Here is a 21710-nt window from a genome sequence, read left to right on the forward strand (position 1 = left end):
AGTTCAAGGTGGTTGTGTTTCCTTTCATTTTGAACTATCAAGAGTCTACTGTAATAGGAGGCACTGCACATTGCATACAGTGAAGTTGCAGTAATAACAAATGCTAAATTAGTGAATTTACAAATGTTACCATGTTTGTGGCGACGATGAATATCATGAATATCATCGGAAACTTAACAAACCTGGTTATCATTCAGTCGTACTTTACAAATGAATGAACACTTTAGAAATGGGCCCAGATCACACCTGGACACTGGTCCATGGCCAGAGACATCATATCTCCTTAACTGTGTGTTGTGTGATGATATAATTTTGCATGTACATGCAGTATTATTTGCTGATACTGCCTGCAAAATGTGATGCAAATGGAGTTAATATTAAGGAGGTAATAAATTAAAATTCATGCCTTCAGACTCAGGCTCCATCCCTAAAATGTTAAATAATGATCACGAAGAGCCAGGCTACCAGAAGAAAAAAGAAATGAATGTGCAAACTTATACATGCCATTAGTAGAGTGGTTTGTTTTGGCAAAGAAAAGGGAACATTGGATTACAGGAACAGAGTAAGAGGGGCACAAGACTGGTAGGTTTCTGTGATCAATATGAGATGATAATTATTAAAATAATCCATGAACGCTCTGAAAGAAGACAGTATGTTTTCATTTAGTTGTCATTTACCCAAAGGTCACCTCACAATGATGTGGGAGTTGTGAAGATAATACAATGCAAATCAATAACCCAAAATATAAAACACACAGAAAACATAATTTTTTTTATCTTGTACAACTGAAAATACAGACAGAAAGAACCTTAACAAAAAGAAGTAAGATGAAAGGTCACATGGGAATAAGAAATTGAATTGCGCTGAAAGTAAACCAAAAGATTCTCAGAATCTATTAATCCTAGGGAAATTGGTGATTTTCCTCAATTTATAATGTATTGTTGACTTTTAAATGGTCTGTTGTGCCATATCAAGCATATTCCAGGTCAACTAATATCATTGAGGCAGCACTGTGCAAGTGAGATTCAAGCCCAGACATAATTACCTGTATCTGGAAGTTGATGGTGATCACAAACGAATTCTACCAAAATATAGAATCTTTGTTTCCCATTGTTGTTGCAAGAGGTGGGTCCCTCTCATCCTAGGGCCTGAGCAACCTGCTGTCCTTTCTAATTTTTCCCACCCTATCCCTTTTTTCCCCTTGGAGAAGTGAATTAATAGACCCCAAACCTACGTCTGTCAGCTAATTGAATGTGAGTACTGACCAGCCTCTCTCTCTCTCTCTCTCTCTCTCTCTCTCTCTCTCTCTGTAATTTTATAAATATACAGGTGTTAAAAAAAAGTGTTGAATATCTTGAGAGGTGGTAGTACTCACTGAAACAAGAAAAATAAATCCAATAAGCATGGGTCTGGAAACGCATATATTCCGAGATAAACACTTGTTTATAGGGAGGGCTGTACAATGCTTGGTTGCAGATATTAACACAGTCATTGCATTGGCACTCCATCAGCTGTGTCAGCAAGGTATTACGTTGTCTAACTCACAATACTCTACCTATCATTAGGTGCTCTGCAGTCAGTTGTGTGGTTCGAGTTGTGCCGCAGGCTGTTTTAGCTTTCCTCATGTTTGTGTGTCTTATTGGACAGTACTATCAACCGTGGGTATGTGTCATGGCATTTTACCTTCTTCCAAACGCAGATTCACTTATGTGTTTACTGCTATTGCATGTAGTACATTTACATTTTCTCCCTTCCATCGCTTGTTAGCAATCGAAGTGTACTACTGGGCAAATGAAATGGCAGATATGATATTCTGGTATAGTTTGACAAATGGACGTAGCCCGGGAGCCCATGCTCTCCGCACTGAAAAATATCCATTCCAGCATTTGAGAGACACAGGTGCCTATGCACCTCAGAAGATTGGCAGTGGGCCTGCACAGTCTGCACACCTGACATGTTGGTGCGTGTGCTGTGTTTAATGGGAGAAACCCCTGGGGCTGGTGTGTGACGATTAGCAGTAGCAGAAGGCATGTCTCACCCTCTTATCTAGAGGGTAGTTCATCAACGTTTTCTGTACCAATATCATCTACAATATGTTCAGGCTCCAAGACCAAAAGATCATCATTGCAGACGTCGGTTCTGTCAATGGCTGTTGTGGAAGTGTGCTGCAAATCCACTGTTCACATCCAAGATTTTGTTTACTGCCGAGGCAGGGTTTACAATAGACCTTTGAACCAGTCAATGGCGTGCAGGCACTATAAGTTCACCTCTCTAGTGTGTACCAGGAGGTACAACAACAACCGGTTTTACTTCAAACGGTGCATCATTCCTTATGCCAAAAGACAGAGGGATGCATTGTAAAGAATGAATGAACCCCTCCTGTAAACACGATTACTGCAGAAAGTATGCATTTCTGGGGCCATGTTTATTGGACTTACCTCAGAAAGTATGCATTTTCATACCCATGTTTATTGGACTTATTTTTCTTATTTTGATGAGTACTACCACCTCTCAAAGCTTTAAATACTTTTTTTTAACGCCCTGTAGAATCATTGCAGGAAAATCGGAAAAAAATCAAGGAGGAAATGAAACATAGATGGGCACAGAGAGAAGAGATGAGAAACAAAGCTGTAAGGAAAAACAAATAAAATCTCAAAATAGAATGTCAGAAGACATATGGAATTATCAAGGTTTTGAAGACAGAACTACAGGAAGAGAAATCTTGGAGAATGGAAGAGATACGTAATCTTTTAGAGACAGAATGAACATTGACAAAAAAAAGTGAGATGAAAGGTCACACAAGAGTAAGAAATTGATGAAATTCTGCAGATTCTGAGGGATAAAAAAGCAGTAGACATCACTGACATATTCACATAAGTCATGAAACAGAGTTGGTTAAAATTGAACAATTTCTTGTTGGAGAGTTTTGTAGCTGTTATAAAAAGTGGCAACCTAAAGTTTTCTACATGAATAAAACAGTTCTTTTCCTGAAACAAGGGAATGTGAGAGAATATAATTATAAATCAGTATTTCTCTTATCCCAAGCATTCTTAATCAATTATCATCTGTTCAACTGACTAAATATCTTCTCCTCCATTTCACTGTCATTACAGATATAATTTCATCGTTGACTCCAATCTATTCTGTGATCCATTTGTATAATTCCTAATAATTTCAAAGTTGCATCTCTCTTTTGTTCACTGAACAACCCTAAGTTTTTGAGTCATTTTTACATTAAAATTCCATACATACCACTCAAAACTGGTAATGAAATTTGATTATAAACTTTCTTGATGATGCTGTACTGCAGCAACCAGCCACAAATTGGTTTTGGTTTACTTTATTGAAAAAGGACTGTTGCTGGTTTTGCACTGATGCAGTCCATCATCACATGGCTTCCATGCTGTCATCAAACCACTAGTTAATTTAGTGTTTTGATGAAAGCTTGCGAGTCATCTGATGATGAATTGTGTCCGTTCAAAACCCGTAAGAGTACTTTTCAATAAAGTGAACCAGGACCAATTTGTGACTGCTTCCTGCTGTGCACAGTTAACAGAAAAATCTGTTGGTAGGGCAACCACAGCTATGAGTATCATATTGGGTATTAATAACCACTTCAGCTGTATTCAGTCCTTTATTGTTGGATCACTACTGGTTTCGTGGCACTAAAAGCCACATCTTCATGTGAACACCTGTGTAACAATAAATCCAAAAGGAATAACAACCCTGAGATATACACTAGTATGATAAATCATTTTAAACTTTTAAAAATTCATTCTGGCCCAAAATTAGGTCTTAACAGTTTTCCTTTATTTTCTCCATACCAGTGAATCACTGTGGTATGATTTGTTTAGGACCCATCCTCTGTATTGGAATCCAGCTGTTTTTTTCTGTGACATACTGCCTTTTAGTGGTGTTTTGTTCTGACAGACAATGAATGTTGGGTAAAAAGATTCTGATCTTTTCCCCTCTAATGTTTTAGTCATGGGATGACCAACATTTTGATATTCTCTTGTAAAAGTTTATAATATTTTTAACAAATTTTAAAAATCTTTAAATAATTAACCATACCAGCGTATGTTTCACGGTTGCTATTCCTTCTGGATTTATTGTTATACAGATGTTCGCCTGAAGATCCAACAATACAGCTGAAGCAGTTATTAATACCCACAATGACACATTTAACAATTTGTATCACATAACAGCCACAGTCTCCAATCCTGCTATACTTGATAAATTTTGATATAAACTTTGTTTCTGAGATATTGAAGTCTTTGTTGTGAAAACCTTATTTAGTTTACCAAAAGCACTCCAGACCGTTCTGACTACTCTTTATTTCTTCAGCTGTCCCTTTAGTTGTCATAAACTGCCCTAAATATAAAATCTCACCCACTGATTCAGTGACTTTATTATTAATGTGTAATATTCTTTGTGTTAAGTGTCCCTTATTTTAGTGTAAATACACAAGATTTTCAGGCCAACTTTCAAACTCATTGTATTAAGTTCTTCAATTAGTTGTCAAAGTTTATTTTATCCACAGGCATACAGTATAGTGTTATCAGTGAAAATAAGACGGTTCATCTGTGATGTTTCATCAGCATCTATTCTTTCTTCTTCTCAGTTTTAGATCCCTAAACTTCCCCTAGGTTTGTTAAGTATAATTTTGGTGAGACAGAATCCCCTTACCTGATATTTCTTACAGTTCAAACAATGGAAACTCCAGGTTGGAATATCAGTAATGTAAGATAGATTGCTACTTACCACAAAGATGACACATTAAGTTTCAGAAAGGTACAATTAAAAGATTCTTACACATAAGCTTTCAGCCATGGCCCTCATCACCAAAAGAAAGAGAAACACACACCATTCATTCACACAAACAAGTACACCTCACACACACATGACCGCCAACTCCAGAATCTCAGAACAGAATTCCCTAAAATTCTAAATTTCTCACTACCTTGTTGGATCGATGTTTATGCTTTTTGTTTGCTGACATGTATCAAATCCATGCTTGTATACTTCAAGGGTTATCAATACAGGTTTTATTGAATATGAGACAGAATGTTCTCAAAATCAGTGAATTCCATGAAATTTGATGATTTTACTCAGTTTATAATTTTGTGATAGACTTTAAAGTGGTGCATTGTGTTACATCAAGTACAACTGACACTCAGAAAATTCAGACTCATGCTTGTAGCATCATAATAGATCAATGTTGGAGGTAATCGGAAAACTGGGCCACCCAGCTACTGCCAGTCTTACACATATCTAACAATAACAGACAGTACTGTGTGTAGCAGTATTGCTTGTAGCAGCCATTACAGTATTTAGAGCATGTAATGTTACGTTACGCTGTTGGATACGTTTGCTTCAAACTATATGACGAAACAAATCTGGCTCATTGTAACAGTTAATTGAATGCTGCTTGGGACAATTGATACAGAATTTTATGTAATACATACAAAGATTAAAAATGAACATGCCAGTAAAGAAATTTCATGAAAGATTTAATTATTCTTTATTATGAAAAGGGAAGTTGCTACGCACCATATAGTGGAGGTGCTGAGTCGCAGATAGTCACAACAAAATGACTGTCACAAATAAAGCTTTTGGCCATTAAGGTCTTCGTCAACAATAGAACACACACACACACACACACACACGGCCTTAATGACTGAAAGCTTTATCTGCGACTCAGCACCTTCACTGTATGGTGAGTGGCAACTCTCTCTCTCTCTCTCTCTCTCTCTCTCTCTCTCTCTCTCTCTCTCTCTCACACACACACACACACACACACACACACACACACACACACACACACAAAGGCCTTAATGGCTGAAAGCTTTATTTGTGACAGTCTTTTTGTTGTGCCTATCTGCGACTCAGCACCTTCACTGTATGGTGAGTGGCAACTTTCCTTTTCATAATATTGTTACATTCCATTCTGGCTTTTCCATTGTTTAATTATTCTCTATTTTTATTGTGATGCTCAGTACATATTGCCCAGCACTGAAAGTGCAGGGCACTGCTTCTCCTAGCAGCACTTCTCTACCTGTATAATTTGTGTCTGTGGATGGGACCTATTGTCTCCTCTTCCAGTCCCCCCTCCCAACTACACTTCTTTCCTCTAGCAGCGACCAGAAAAAAATTCAGTAAATAATACTATTATAGCCCATACAAAAGGTTAACTGAGATTATCAGTGAACTTAAATGGAATGTTGGGATGGTATGCAGTATTGTTCTCGCATTGTTTGCTGAAATATGGACGTCAGTCTTCCCACACTCCATACATGTATGGAATTAAGACATAAAATGTTTCCTGAGCTTGCTTAAAATTCCGTGGTTTTTGGGTGAAAGTTTTGTTCTTCACAGAGAGGAGACTGGCAGGTGTATGGTTGTTTTTGAATGTTCTGTCTCCTTCCTGGTAAAATAGAAAAGGAATGTATTATTTCAGTTTTGGAGCTTGTCTCTACTCAAGCGGAATTCTGTAAAGTCCCATTTATATCACTTTGTCTTCCATCTGTAATCAGTTTTGTTGTAACATTGTCAGCTTCATGTGCCTTTGCTTTTACATTTCTTCAGTGACTTTGATGCATCATCTCATCCTTGTTGCATACTCCAAATTATACTTTCAAAAGGCGTTACAAGAAAATCAGTCCCATCATTTTCAGTAGTGGGTACAGTCCATACATTTCTAATAATACTCCGCACTAAAAGAAGAAAATGAAAAATTGCATTTGTGTGCGCTGGCCACTGCGAACCACACAGAAGCATAAAAAAATGTTGCACCTTTTGATTCTTGCAAACATGTTGAAACACTACAAGTGAAGACCCTTGTTTTATGTTAATAAACACATAGTTTAGTGGCAAATCAAGTAACACCATGAGAAATTCTATTTAGGTCAATAATGGCTAATCATAGCTATTCGGGTGTTAAACCAGAGGGAGACTGGCGACTGCAGAAACCTGATTCACTATTTGCTGAATGTGACCTAATGGAAACCATCCATGTAATATATGAATCATATGCTTCATATAACAAACTAAGAAAGATGTAAATATTACAAATCAATAAACAGACAAAATAGAAGACTAGGATAGTTTTAAAAGAACCATCAGTTTTCGAGTCTCCTCCTTTAGGGAAAGTTTCATCAGTAATTTCATTTATGCATATATGAAAAAACTATGTAATTAAATGATAAGATCAGATTTATGTATTAAAATATAGCCACTTGTTTTAGACCTATTTGAGATCAACTTTACATTTGTAAATGTCATAAGTGATGTATTACTTTGTACCTCTGTTCCATGGTTATTTTATTTGTTATTGCAACAGGTAGTTGTCACTGAAAGATAACATACAAAGTAGGATTGGAAAGTAATGCACAATAATTTTTTTCTCCCCTGGTATTGCAGCTAGAATGTTGAAATTTCATGACAATGTAGTGTGAAGTTTGTGCTACAGAGAGCTCTAGCAAGATAGGTCATAACTATGACACAAAAATATATATATTTGTTACGCCGTATTATTTTAGGAGGAGAAGGCATTTGCGCCTTACAGTATATAAACATTGATAATATTTCTATCAGTACGAAGAATGGAGTAGGTGCACAACTTATTCTGCATGGACCTTCAGTGTTTTGTGGATGCATGCTGAATTTTACACTTACTAATGCGAATGTTAGTGCACATGGTAATGGTTGGGTTACTGTGGCTCTAGTATGTGTTGCTAAAGTGGAGAGAGTATCAGGGCTGGAGACTTTTAACAGCCGAGAAGGTATTGCTTGTCGTACATTTCAGGTATGTGAGGTGTATAACAGAGGTCATGATATATATTACTATATGTCTACAATGCCGTTGGTTCTTAGGACGAGGAATCGTCGTAAAGTAAATGAATCAAAGAATGTGGTACATCTTACTATATGTCTACAATGCCGTTGGTTTTCAGGACAAGGAATTCTCATAAAGTAAATGAATCAGAGTATGTGTCTGTGGGTTAAAGGTGCACTAAATTGTGCAAAGATTAAAGTTGTTGGTGATGTCATGCATTATTATAGAAACTGAAATAAAGCACCTGTCCTTTTCTTATATGACCTTGAGAAAACAATAAATAAATATTATACAAAAAAAAAAACCAACCTATTGGGTCATGGTAAATGACCCATCACAAGTCATCCAGATACTGATTCACTAATGAACACTGACACCTCAGAGGGGTGGGGGGTGTCTTAGACCACCCCCTTGATTTTTACACACACACACACACACACACACACACACACACACACAGGTGAAGGCAAGGGGAGGGGGTATGGGGGCTATAGCCCCCCCCCCCCCCCCAATGGGGTATTATATTACACTGGATAAAATGACTTCAGAAATCAGCAAATATATTACTCCAAAAGACTCAATTATTTTTATAATAATTATGTAGCAATATAGGTTGCAGTGTATGTAAAACACATTTTAACAAAAGAATAAGAGCGGCAAATAGCTTACTATGTGAACCAATAACTATCATTTAACTTAAAATGGGTATCTTATTGTTTATTAATACACATTTTTACCCTGAACTCCAAAACTACTTTAAGCAACACCAAATTTTACCAATTTGTCGGTGGCAGGCCCCAACTCTCCTTTTCTTAAGCGATATTCAACTCCACCCCCCCCCCCCCCCCCTCGCAATTAGCCCCCTCCCCCTCCCCCTTGACCAACTTCTAGGCATGTTACTATTATCAGCTTGTGGTGGGCAGTGAGGTGTAGTTTGATATTTGTGGGCCAAAGGTCATAAACTGAGTGAAATTCACAGGAACATGCATATATGAGGACGACTGTATGGACAGTAGCAATGTCTCCGGGGGTGTACATACTTCCAAGAGGCTACGTGAACCAGAGTGATTTGCCATGCTCTGGGTGTCTGGTAACAACTGCAACCCCACAGAGAGTCAGAGCCACTGAGGCAGCTGTTTTGAATGACCAGTCTGTGCAGCTGCGAACCTTACCAGAGCAGTTAAACATTTGCTGTGGTATGGTGTATGATATTATTCATGAGATGTTGAAATTTTTTAAAGTTAATACTCACTTTGTGATTAAGAACTTGACAAGCAACCACAAGGCCAGTGAATGATGACATGTTACGTCACAGAAAGGCATGGCTTCACTGGTGATGAAGTGTGGGCTTGCCACTGCACACCTGAAACCAAGAAATGGGAACCTGCTGGTTCCCAAGTAAAAAAAAAAGTCAAAGTGACTCAGTCTGTGAGGAATGTGCCTGTGGCTGTGTTCTGAGATATGCAAGGTGTGTTATTGGCATACTTTGCTCAACAGGGACCACAGTGAATGGTGCAGCCTACATTAAAACTTTGGTTAAGCTGCGTTGCACCTTTCATGACAAATATCACAACATTAATGCTGATGGTGTCAAAGTTCTTCAAGACAATGCTTACCTCTGTGTTGCTGCTTCTGTCTGTGAGAAAATCATCAAATTTGGGTGGAAGGTGCTTCAGCATTCACCAAACAGTCCGGACCTTGCACCATCGGACTTTCATCTATTTGGTCCCATGAAAAAATTCCTTGCTGGCCAATGTTTTGCGCCAGATGCGGAAATGAAATCAACATAGCACAGATAACTTTACTCCAACCAAACGGACTACTATGAACAGGGCACATTGAAACTGGTACCACAATGGGAGAAGTGTGTTGAGAACTTTAGCGACTATGTAGAAAAGTAGGTAAAAGATGTAAGTTCATTTGTGATACTTTTGTCTTGTTTCCTGTTATGCTTTTTGGTAGTAAAACTATTGTGTGTTACTTTCTGTTCTTCCTTGGTACAAATCTGAATACCAGTTTGTAAATAAATAGAATTGTAACTTCCTGGCAGATTAAAGCTGTGTGCAGCTGAGACTCAACCTGGGGACCTTTGCCTTTCACGGGCAAGTGCTCTACGGACGGAGCTACCCAAGCAAGACTCACAACCCATCCTCACAGGTTCAATTCTACCAGTACCTCGTCTTCTACCTTTCAAACTGCAGAAGAGCGTCTGTGAATTTTGGAAGGTAGGAGACAAGGTACTGGCAGAATTGAAGCTGTGAGGACGGGTTGTGAGTCGTGCTTGGGTAGCTCAGTCGGTAGAGCACTTGTCTATGAAAGGCAAAGGTCCCCAGTTTGAGTCTTGGTCCGGCACACAGTTTTAATCTGCCAGGAAGTTTCATATCGGTGCACACACCACTGCAGTGTGAATATATCATTCTGGATAAATAAAATTGTCGTGGAACTTCAGTTTTGTTTATTTTATTATAATTATAATTATCATATCACATGCTGCCAAGTACTGATGGAGAATCGTGTAATAATATCTGAGAAGCGACTTTGCAAATATTTGGAGCAGTCATTGTAACACAATGCTAGTGTAAACAGTGCATCTATAGGCACAATGTTTCTTTTGTGTAATGATGTCTAGGCCTCAACCCACTTGAATAAAGCCCTTACTCCTTACAGTTACATTCCATTTATTAAATCGGCGATAATTTGAAAGAAGTGTTCTGTAAATTCGAGACATGATATTTTTTTAAAAATGTAATTTACTTTTAAATCATTTTGTACAGATTTGTGAAATTCTCTGTGACAGTTTTCAATAAACTTACTTTTATTTTCTTTCAGTTTGCTGCCAACTATGCTCGTGACAAACTGATTCAAAATTTGTACAACAAAGTCATTGAACTCAAAAGATTGAAGGCAGAAGGTAAATACAGAGAATGTGAAAATGTCACAACACAAGCAGAGAAGCCACAAGAATCAAATAAAACAGGGGGGTCACCAGCAGTAGACAGAAAGAAAAGTTTCAGGAAAGCAGCTTCACAAACAGATGATTGTGTAAAAAAGCGTGCTGGAGGCATTCCTGGGGTAACGGATCCCGAGCTGCTACAGCGACTCGGTTCTCTCAGTACAAGAACAATAACACGAGAGGCACGACCCTCAACTGCTCCTCCACCTCCTACGAACCCTCCAATTCGATACCTGGATGCTTCAGGTACAATTGATTATGGACGACTTCTTACAGATGAAGTACTTGCTGCTGATCATCTGTTAGTTGAAGCTGCAAAAAAGAGTCTGGATGTTGCAGGTAACTTTTACAAATTTCCTAGGTTGATAAGTAGTACTGATCTACTTAGCACTGTAAGATACTGTTCTTATCATGCTTTTGGTATAGGTAGCATAATCTGTGAATGTCATTTCAAACAGACTATTTTCTACTGCATTTTTTTGTCTCCTGTTGCAGTGATTTAAATTATGAAAATATAGTTGTAAGGAGGTTCAAAGTCTGTCATAAACTTGAATTACTATTTCTCAAACTTCAAGAAGCTCAGCCAAGCAAATAGATGCTGCAGAGAGGTGAGCATTGGAAGGGATTAAGTGCTGCCCTTCTCAGAATGTTTTGGTTCTACACATCTGCATTGACCTTTGTACTGAGCGCATATGAATGTAGAAGTTACACACACTGTACTTTGCAAGGGTGCCCATACCCAGGAGCAAGAAAGGGGAGGGGGGCTGCACATCCCCCTCCCTGCAGTCTGAAGGAAAGGAAAAACTATAGTTTCTATAGTTTAGTCTGTGTTTTTATTTCATGAGAAGATTTAAAAGTTGGTATTATGCAGGTTGTTAATAGGGTCAGAATCTAATTTTTTATGGTTACTTACCAAGTCACGATCCATCTTCCAAAATATTCTGTACCCCCCGGTCTAGCACCCCCCCCTCCCGCCCCCCCCCCCCCCCCCACACACACAGACTATCATAAGGACACCCCTGCACCCCTGGTGTGCTTTGTGTTGTAAATCTCCTCCCTGAGGAGTTTCAACAACAGCCCATGTTGGGCCCGGAATTGTTTCATCACTCGTTTTGAAACAAAGTATCTGTAAGCACTACATACAAAATTGGTATTGCTAGTTCTGGAAGGTTGACAATGGCTGGGCAAAAAACACGATTGGCCAAAGCCAACTACCTCCAATTCAGAATTATAGAGACCAATAATGAAGAAAAGTATGACAAATGGTGTACAGTCTGTCTGAAAGGCAGACATCGTATATATGTTATCTGCACCAATCAATCAGATTAAAACTACATTATTGAATGACATAATTAATAATGCCACAATGAGATGATGTGTTGTGTTTGATGCAAAGTAGTGCTTATAAATGCCAGAAGTCTAGGTGCTAACAGAAAGCACTGAAGCTAATATTGTTATAGGTACCGAAAGCTTGCTAAAGCCAGAAATAAGTTCAGCTGAAATTTTCGCAAATGACCTAATGGTGTTCAGAAAGAATAGATTAAATACAATTGGAGGCAGTGTATTTGTTGCTGTTAGAGATCATTTACCTTGTGAAATCAAAGTCGGTAATTCCTGTGGGTTAGTATGGGTAATGGTTATATTGACAACTGGAATGAATTAATAATAGCTCATATGATTCAGTTGCTTAACAGTTCAAAGAAAACTTGAGTGTCATCTCAAATAGGTACCCCCACTTGTATAATTACAGTTGGTGGTGGCCAAAATACATGTTCCAAGCTGGTGGAAAGTATAAAACATCATCAGAAATTGTACTAAATGCTTTCTCTGAAAATTATTGTGAGCATTTAGTTAAGGAGCCTGCTTGAAGTGTGAATAGTTATGAAGACATACTGACCTCTTAGTGACAAATAATCCTGAACAAATAGTGAGCATCATGACAGGTACAGGGATTAGTGACCACAAGTTTGTTGTAATGAGACTGATCACCACAACATTTAAATCCACGAAAAGTAAATGTAAAACATAGCTATTTAAAATAATCAGATAAAATTTGCTTGACTCCTTCCTAAGAGAGAGTCTCCACTTCTCTCAGCTAAGTATGTAGGTGTAGACCATATGTGGCTTGACTTCAAAGAAATAATATATTAGGCAGTTGAGAGACTTAAACCGAATACATTAATAAATGATGGTACTGATCGCCTATGCTTCACAAAAAGGACCGAATGCTGTTGCAGAAGTAACGTAAAAACATGCTAAATTTAAAAGAACACAAAATCACCAAGATTGGCAAATTTCACTGATGCTTGAACCTCAGTGTGGACTTCAGTGGGAGACCCTTTTAAAAGCTTCCACAAGGAAAATCTGTCTTGAAATCTGACAGCAAATCCATAGAGATTCTGGTCATTTGTAAACTACAAGTCACATTCAATACTTTCACCACATGATACCAATGACTACTAGGTGTAATGACAGCGCCAGTGAAGCAGAGTTGTTAAACACAGACTCTCAGGGGCTCAGAATTCATTTTCTGGGTTCAGGCTTGGCAAACATAGGGTTACTGAGCTGAGACTGGTAAGCATTGCCAGTCCTCTGTCAAAGTAAGCTCTGGGCATGCTTCAGCAACAACTATACGGCACAGTGGTGGAATGTTGTGTGCCACAAGGATTGGGGACTTTGGCTTGATCGCAAGGATGGTAAAAACCTCTTTAAAAATAAAAATAAACCAGTCCTAAGGTATCTGTGTTTTAATGAGATGCATGGTTGTTTAGGTGAAACGTTTGTTAGCGGGCAACCATTGGGGAATCTGACGCACCTTCATTGTATAGGGGTTGCTGAAGCAAACGGGGTTCAGTCCAATTGGACTAATTTTCCTAGTTGTTTGTAGGACCAAGATGGAACCCTCGAAATTTTCTCTCTAACTTCCAACGAAATGGATGGGTCACTGGTAGGTATCGGCACACAATCTCTCAAGAGGCCTTGTGTAATGAGTCCTCCAGATTTTGAGTACTTCAGGTTTTAGTTACAGAATGCATGCTGTGGGTCAGAATGTGTTTTTTAGAGTTAAAACAAAAAGAGGGAAGTTTTAAGAAAGTCTCCCCTTTCTATATTCAGAAGGGTTTAGAGGGTATTGCAGGTAAATTAAAATCTGTTAAGTGGTCACACAGTGGGACACGGTTGGTCAAAACCTCCAGTTCCCAACAAGTGACAAACCTGCAGAAAGTGAAAAGCCTTGAGGAGTATGCCATTGAAACTGAGCTACACACTACCTTGAATTGCAGCAAATGAGTTGTTACTTGCAGAGATCTAGTGAACATTCCCAAAGCAGAATTGGAAGATGCATGGCGCTCAAGACATTATGAAGAGGATGGATGGGGATCTGGTAATATCCAACTCCTCCATCTTTATGTTCAGTAGCACAAAACTCCTAGATCATGCCAAGTCAGGTTTGCTTCACTTACACATGAGGCCCTATGTCCCAAACCCACCACTTTAGGCCATAAGCGAAAAGCCACTTGTGGCAATTGTAGTAAGGCCACCCACAAAGGAGTTATTCATTCATCTGCTTTGAAATGTGTGAATTTCTCTGGAGATGACCCTGTGTGGAGTAGGGACTGCAGCGTATATCTTGAAGAACAGAAGATACAAGAGCTTAAAACTACAAAGTGCATCCTGTATGTTGAGGCCAAAAAGATGTATAAGGTCATGCCGCCGCCGCCCCCCCCCCCCCCCCCCCCCCTCCCCGTGATCGCTGTCTCATTTACTTCAGCTCTTTAAAAACCTGTTTAGAAAAGCAATGCTGTTACGCAAACAGATGTTGCTAGTGTCAGCACTGGTACCTGACTATGTCAGTGCACTTGTGCTGCTGCAGTTACTTTGAAGAATATAAAATATCAGAAAGGGTGTGGTTGCAAACGTCACTGAGCTCCCTGCCCCTCCAAAGGTTCAGTCTGATCCACCATCCAGTGGTGCCACTACTACTGCCGCAGTTGTGGCTCCAAAACCTCCCCGGCCAAAAAATAAAAGGCAAAGCATCAGTCACTGACTAAGATGGAAAGTAAACAGTCCAACAATATTAACTTCTTTCTACCTGACATCTCTTATTGTTTGTCTTTCAAGCTGACGGACCTTGTTGTTGGCGGAGAGCATTTATCTCACCAAGACCGAGCCTCCACCTATTGTGGGATCTACTTGCCAGCAAAAAGAAATGCTGGAAGTTCAACCGCCATGATAATAGCTCTCATACTACAGTGTAACATTAATCGGTTCAGGAGACATGTGGAGGAACTGAAACTCCTAGCACAGGAACAACCCCTGTACTTGAGTTTGCAGGAAATGAATTTTAAAGTGTCTGATGCACTCGTTACTATGGGGCTATACCCTCCATCATAAGGATGATCTCACTCGGGGAAGAGCCAAGGGAGGGGTTGCTGTGTTTGTCAGTAATTCCCACCTCTCTTCTACCTTCCCACTGGCTACTGACCTGCAAGCAGTTGCAATTGAAATTCGTATGTGTCAGAGGATCACTGTTTGCTCACTGTATTTACCTTCACGAGATGCAATAAACTCCGAAGCTGTCACAGATCTTATAGAAAAACTGCTTCCCTCACCCCCACCCCCCCTCCCAACCTATTTCTCCTGCTTGATGAGTTTTTAATGTCTGTAGTGTGTTATGGAGCTCAGACTCAACTCGCCCTGGGGAGGTTTTGGAGAGCTGTTTTAGGAGCTGTGCATTCTCAAAATGTGCAATCCTACTCATTTCTTAGCGGCTACAAGGTCATCCTCACCTATCGACCTCTCTTGCTGCTCTCCAGCACTTGCAGATTCTACTGAGTGGAAGCAACTGATGACTTTCATTCCGGTGCCCACTTCCCACTGTCAATTCCCCAACCATATAGAGTATTACTACACAGGAAGTCACCAAAATGGGTGGGCAGTGGAACTAACTGGACGCTATTCAGCCAGCTGGCTGCGAACACTGAGGCAGTGTCCTGTGGGTGGACCACATCATACCAGTGACCTGTCATGCCGAATGCTTCTCAGCAATCTGCGTCAGGTGTGAGGCACAATGGCAGTTTAAATGCTGCCCAACAGCAGACCATCTTGCATCCTTTAGAGTCACAAGAGCCAAGCTCAGCGTGTTGTTAAGGAAAGCAATAAAAGTCATGGAAAGCGTTCCTGGACTCTATCAACCATTCCACTTTTTCTACAATAGTATGGGATGTCATCAGGGGCATTTGAAAAGTCCGTGCAAAAATAAATACTACTTACGTGTTTAGGGTAAACCTTTTTTATTCTTCACATAGTTTCCTTTTAGACTTATACACATCATCCAAAGTTGTTCTAATTTATTGATCCCTTCTGAATAATAGGAATTGTCCAAGTCTGCAAAATAGCTATTAGTTGCTGCAATCACCTCCTCGTTTGAATAAAATCTTTGTCTTGCTGGCCTTTTCTTCAAATTTGGGAACAAATAGTAGTCCGAGGGAGCCAAGTCTGGAGAATAGGGGGGGATGTGAAATGAGTAGGAATCCTATTTCCATTAATTTCGTGACCACAACTGCTGAGGTGTGTGCTGGTGCACTGTCATGATGGAAAAGGACTTTTTGTAGTCCAAACACCAGTGTTTTTCTTGTAGCTCGGTTTTCAAACGGTCCAATAACGATGAATAATATGCACCTGTAATAGTTTTACCCTTTTCCAGATAGTCGATGAGGATTGTCTCTTGCGAGTCCCTAGAGACAATCGCCATAACCATTCTGGCCGAAGGAATGGTCTTCGCCTTTTTTGGTGTAGATACTCCCTTGCTAACCCATTGTTTAGATTGTTCTTTGGTTTCAGGAGTATAGTAATGTATCCATGTTTCATCCATAGTGACGAAACGATGCTTAAAGTCCTGCGGATTCTTCCTGAACAGCTGCAAACCATCCTTGCAGCACTTCGCACAATTCTGTTTTTGATCAGGCGTGAGCAATCGCGGAACCCATCTTGCAGATAGCTTTCCAGTTATGCAAAATATAAAGTACCCATTCATTTGAGATGCCCACAGCATTAGCAATCTCACGCACCTTAACTCTTCTGTCATCCATCACCATATCATGGATTTATCAATGATTTCTGGAGTCGTAACCTCCACAGGGAGTCCAGAACGTTCAGCATCACTTGTGCCCATATGGCCACTCCGAAAATGTTGAAACCACTTATAAACTGTTCTAATCAAAGGTGCAGAGTCACCATAATGTTTATCAAGCTTGTGTTTAGTCTCCTGAGTCGTTTTGCCCTTCATAAAGTAATGTTTAATCACCACACGAAATTCGTTTTTGTCCATTTTTTGACAATCACTCGACTTCCTTGATTCACACAAATGCCAAACACAAAGAAATAGACCAATATGGCTGAAACTTGTTGTGCATTATTTCCAAAGGTGCTAATTAACTAAGCATGACCTTGATTCGCGCTGGTGGTGCCATCTCTCGGACTTTGCATGGACTTTTCAAACGCCCCTCTCACCAGTAGCAGCAGTGCTGAAAGAAGGTTGTCTCTAAATGATGCCCAGATACATCACTCAGATAACAGCAGAGCATTTGCAACGACTACAGCAAATACCAACCAAGAACTGGCACTCCGCTGCTACCATGCGACTGTAGAGAGGATCCAGTTGGACTTCAGATCCAACAATTCTGAGTCTTACAACTGCCCTTTATTCGCATGGAATTGCATACGGCACTGCCTCAGGCTCACGATACTGCAACCAGTCACAACCAAATCCAGCACACTTCAACAATTGCAGGCAGTTTCAAAGGAAATACTCCTTGAATGTTTTAATTTGATGGCAGAAAGCTCACATTCCCAGCTAGTGGAGAGAGGCCATTTCGATACCTTTCCACAAGCCGAGAAAGGACTGAATTTATCGCAGTAGTTACTGGAACATCACCTTAACGAGCTGTGTAAGGAAGACCCTACAGTGAATGGTTAACCATCATAAACAGTACCACATCTACGGTGAAGAGCCCTGTTCAGTTCTCTCTATTAGTGAACAATTGTGCAGTTGCTTGTTCCACCTCCAGTGTTGTCACTGCACTTCATCAGTTTGCAACTTACAGTGCAGAGGTTAGAGGACTGAGCTTCTAAGATGGGTTTTCAGTTTATAGAAGAAAAACTTGTATGTGTTCATTGTAATCATTTTTGTCATATTGTTAATTTACCTGATTTGCACGGACACCATTCTCATTTTATAGACTCAGTGAGGTTTCTAGGCCTTATTTTTGACTCCAAATTGTTGTGATTATCATACCTGAAAGAACTGAAAGCCAGAAGACAGAAGTCACTGAACATCTTGAAGTGTTGTAGCCACAGGTCATGGGGAGTGGACAGGATGCATCTGCTCCAGTTTTATGGGACTTTTGTGCGATCATGGCTGGACTGGGGCACGGTATTTAGGTATGTGAGACCCTCTTATCTGAAGATTACTGGAGCTATTCGCCATATGAGGATTAGACTGGTCACAGGTGCTTACAGGACCAGCCCTGTATCCAGTCTCTGTACTTAAGCTGGGAAATCGCCTTTCACTGTCTGGTGGCAGCTCCTCGTGGTGCATCAGGCATGTAAGTTCCTCGCTGCTCTGAATTCACGTACACACCATACTGTTGCTCGTCCATCTCTAGAACACCTTTTCTCCAGTCATACACGAGCTACAAGGTCATTTGGGCTCTGTATGCAGCACGTGCTGGAGTCAGTTGATGTGGAGCAAATACAGCCCAAAACCTACATTTTTAACCACCTGCCACCCTGGTTACTGAAGAGGCCCAGAGTGATTTTAGATATCGTGCAGTGCAGGACAGATTGCACTCCTGCATATATTTTTAATAGATAGTTTTGTGACATTTTTTCTGAGCATCACTAGCCAGTAGTAGTATTTATGGATGGATCTGTTAGGTGCTCTGTTGTTTTCTCCTGATTGTGTCTTCAAGCTCCCACTGCCTCAAGACCTTATTATCTTTGACATGCAATGATATGCAATCTTGCAGGCTCTGGAGCTGAGGAGAAATGTTTCAGTTTCTAAATTCCTTGTCTGTCCTGATTCTCTGAGTGCTCTTCACTTTCTACAACATTTGTACGAAGCAGATAAAGTAGTCAAGAATATCCAGGACAACTTCTTTGAACTACAAAACCTGGGGAAGGAAGTGTCTTCTGCTGGGTGCCATGGCACATGGGTACTGCAGGAAATGAAAGGGCAGATGTAGCAGCCAAGGAGACAAGTCATAATCCTCAGTTAGTTCAGTGTACTAACCTCCTGCACGCTCTCACCTAACTGTTGAGGCACAGAGTCATGCATTGATGGGAAGAAGATTGACTGGAAGTGACAGACAATAAGCGGAGTTTAGTAAAGTCTACAATGCGACCATGGCATACCTCCTTCCAGCCACACAGGTGGAATGAGGCCCTCCTTACTCATCTTTTCATAGGCCACTGCCCTATGATGCAAGGCTTCTTCGTCCAGCAAGATGACCCTCCAGTGTGAGATACTTGTGATGTACATATCACAGTGTATCACATTTTACTACACTGCGTTTTATTTTCAGACTAAAGGGTGGCAGCTCATTTGCTGACAAACTTGCCATCTATTTTAACAAAGGGGCTGTCCAGTACTTACCTCAACTCAGTACAGCCAATAGATACACAAAACAGAACAGAAAATTTATGTTCCTTGCTTTTGGAACTTTGTTCCTTCATCAGGGAGGAGAGAGGGGAAAAAAGGGGAAGAAGGGAAAGTGGATTCATTTACTCGCAACCCAGGTTATGAAGCAACAGGGGAAAGATAAACAGGGAGGGTAGCAAAGATGGAGGCATAGTTTGTTAGTATTTGTTTCACATCTTTATATGAGATTTCCCATTAATCATCTAGATTGCCCTCTATTTTAGCTGACAGTCAAAAGAATGTGCTATGATTTAAAATTTTGTGAATTGTTCAACTTGTCCCCTAAAATTTTAGGGCAATGTTTTAAATGTGTTATCAGGATGGCTGGCTCATCCATGTTCTTTGTAAGTTTTCTGTGAATATATGTGTATTTTAGTTTCCTATTGTTGACCTTGGTTTTACTTGATGATTTTGGAACATATGAACACTTTAAATGCCATCTTCCTTTCTGTGAGCCAGTATGATTGTGCATGTGATCATGGGTGAGAGTGAATGTGATTTTATCTCAGATAGGCTTTTAAATCTTTTCTCACATTTCCAGTGCTTTAACCACATCTGTTTTTACTAAGTTCATAAGGGCACTGATAACCTTAACACCCCCCCCCCCCCCCAAACACACACACATTTTTCTGAAATTCCTTCACCAAAGAATATAAAGTGAATATTCCAGAATTAGAATCAAGAACAAGAGCTTACATGACTATCTTAGAAATCGATATCTTTGGTGTAGCGAATCAGCTTAAAGCACTTAATAAGAGTAAGTCTTCTGGTCCAGTTTGCATACCAGTTAGTTTTCTTTCTGAGTATACTGATACAACAGCCCCAGACTTAGCAATCATATATGACCCCTCACTCGACATAAGATCCATAGCAAAAGACTGGAAAGCTGCACAGGTAACACCAGTATTCAAGAAAGGAGATAGGAGTAATCTTGTGAATTTGGACCTATATAAGTGACATCAATTTTCATTAGGATTTTGGAACATACACTGTGTTCGAACACTATGAAATACCTTGAAGGTAATGGTGTATTGATACATAGTCAGCATGGTTTCAGAAAGTATATTTCGTGTGAATCATAACTAGCTCTTTATTTGGATGAAGTAATGGGTGCTATCAACAGGGGATCTCAAATTGATTCCCTATCTCTAGATTTCCAGAACGTTTTTGACATTGTTCCTCACAAGATACACCTAACAAATTTGGTGCCTATGGAGTATTGCTTCAGTTGTGTGACTGGATTCATGATTTCCTGTCAGAAAGGTCACAGTACATAGTAATTGATGAAAAATCACTGATTAGAACAGAAGTGTTATCGAGCGTTCCCAAGGGAGTGTTACCGATTCAGATGATACTGTCATTTAGCCTCTTGTAAAGTTGTCAGAACATCAAAATCAGTTGCAAAATGACTTGGACATGATACCTCTATGTACAAAAAGTGGCAGTTGTCTCTCTCTGAATAAGGAAAATTTCTTTGGAAATTTGTGATAAATTCCTATGGGACCAAACTGCTGATTGCATTGCTCCCTAATAAGGAAAAGTGTGGAGTCATCCACATGTGTATGAAAAGAGAGCTGTTAAATTTCAGTTACATGCTAAACCATACGACTAAATACGTAGGAATTACAGTCATGTACAGCTTATATTAGATCAATCACATAGATAATGTTGTGGCAAAGGCAAACCCAATACTCCATTTACAGGCAGAACACTTAGAAGATGCAACAAGTTTTCTAAAGAGACTGCCTACACTACACCTGTCCCTCCTCTGCTAGAGTACTGCTTTGTGGTATGAGGTCCTTATCAGATAGGATTGATGGAGGACATCAAAAAAGTCCAGAGGACACTAGTTCATTTTGTGCTATTCTGAAATAGGGGAGAGAGTGTCACGGATATGATGAGCGAGTTGGAGTGGGATTTATTAAAAATAAATAAATAAATAAAGGCATTCTTTGTTGTAGAGAGAGATCTTTTCATGAAATTTCACTTAAGTGTGAATTGCAAAGCAGTGATGTAGATGTAGATGGTCATTGTTTTTCTTGTTGGTTTGTAGCTAAGTTTCCACATAATTCTGCTTAAAAGATTTAATTTGAAATATTTTACTTCTTTGTGAGTTATTGAACATATGTCTGCTGTACAGGTCTGTGTGTTTGACTTGATTAATTTGTGAAGAGATGGGAGATCTCAGCGGATGCCCCAGGATACGACAATAACTTAACCGGTGG

At 39.7% G+C, this 21710-nt stretch overlaps 1 protein-coding gene across 1 annotated transcript in view; it reads left to right on the top strand.

Annotated features, from left to right (window-relative positions):
- LOC126259159 (protein phosphatase 1L) overlaps positions 1 to 21710 on the top strand; it is a 69857-nt gene that overhangs the window by 15113 nt on the left and 33034 nt on the right. The window contains exon 2 of the mRNA XM_049955708.1: positions 10664 to 11126. Within this exon, the coding sequence (XP_049811665.1) occupies positions 10664 to 11126 (463 nt within the window). The remainder of the gene's footprint in view (positions 1 to 10663; positions 11127 to 21710) is intronic.

Source organism: Schistocerca nitens, chromosome 1, assembly GCF_023898315.1.
Source record: "Schistocerca nitens isolate TAMUIC-IGC-003100 chromosome 1, iqSchNite1.1, whole genome shotgun sequence".
Classification (NCBI taxonomy): Eukaryota; Metazoa; Arthropoda; class Insecta; order Orthoptera; family Acrididae; genus Schistocerca; species Schistocerca nitens.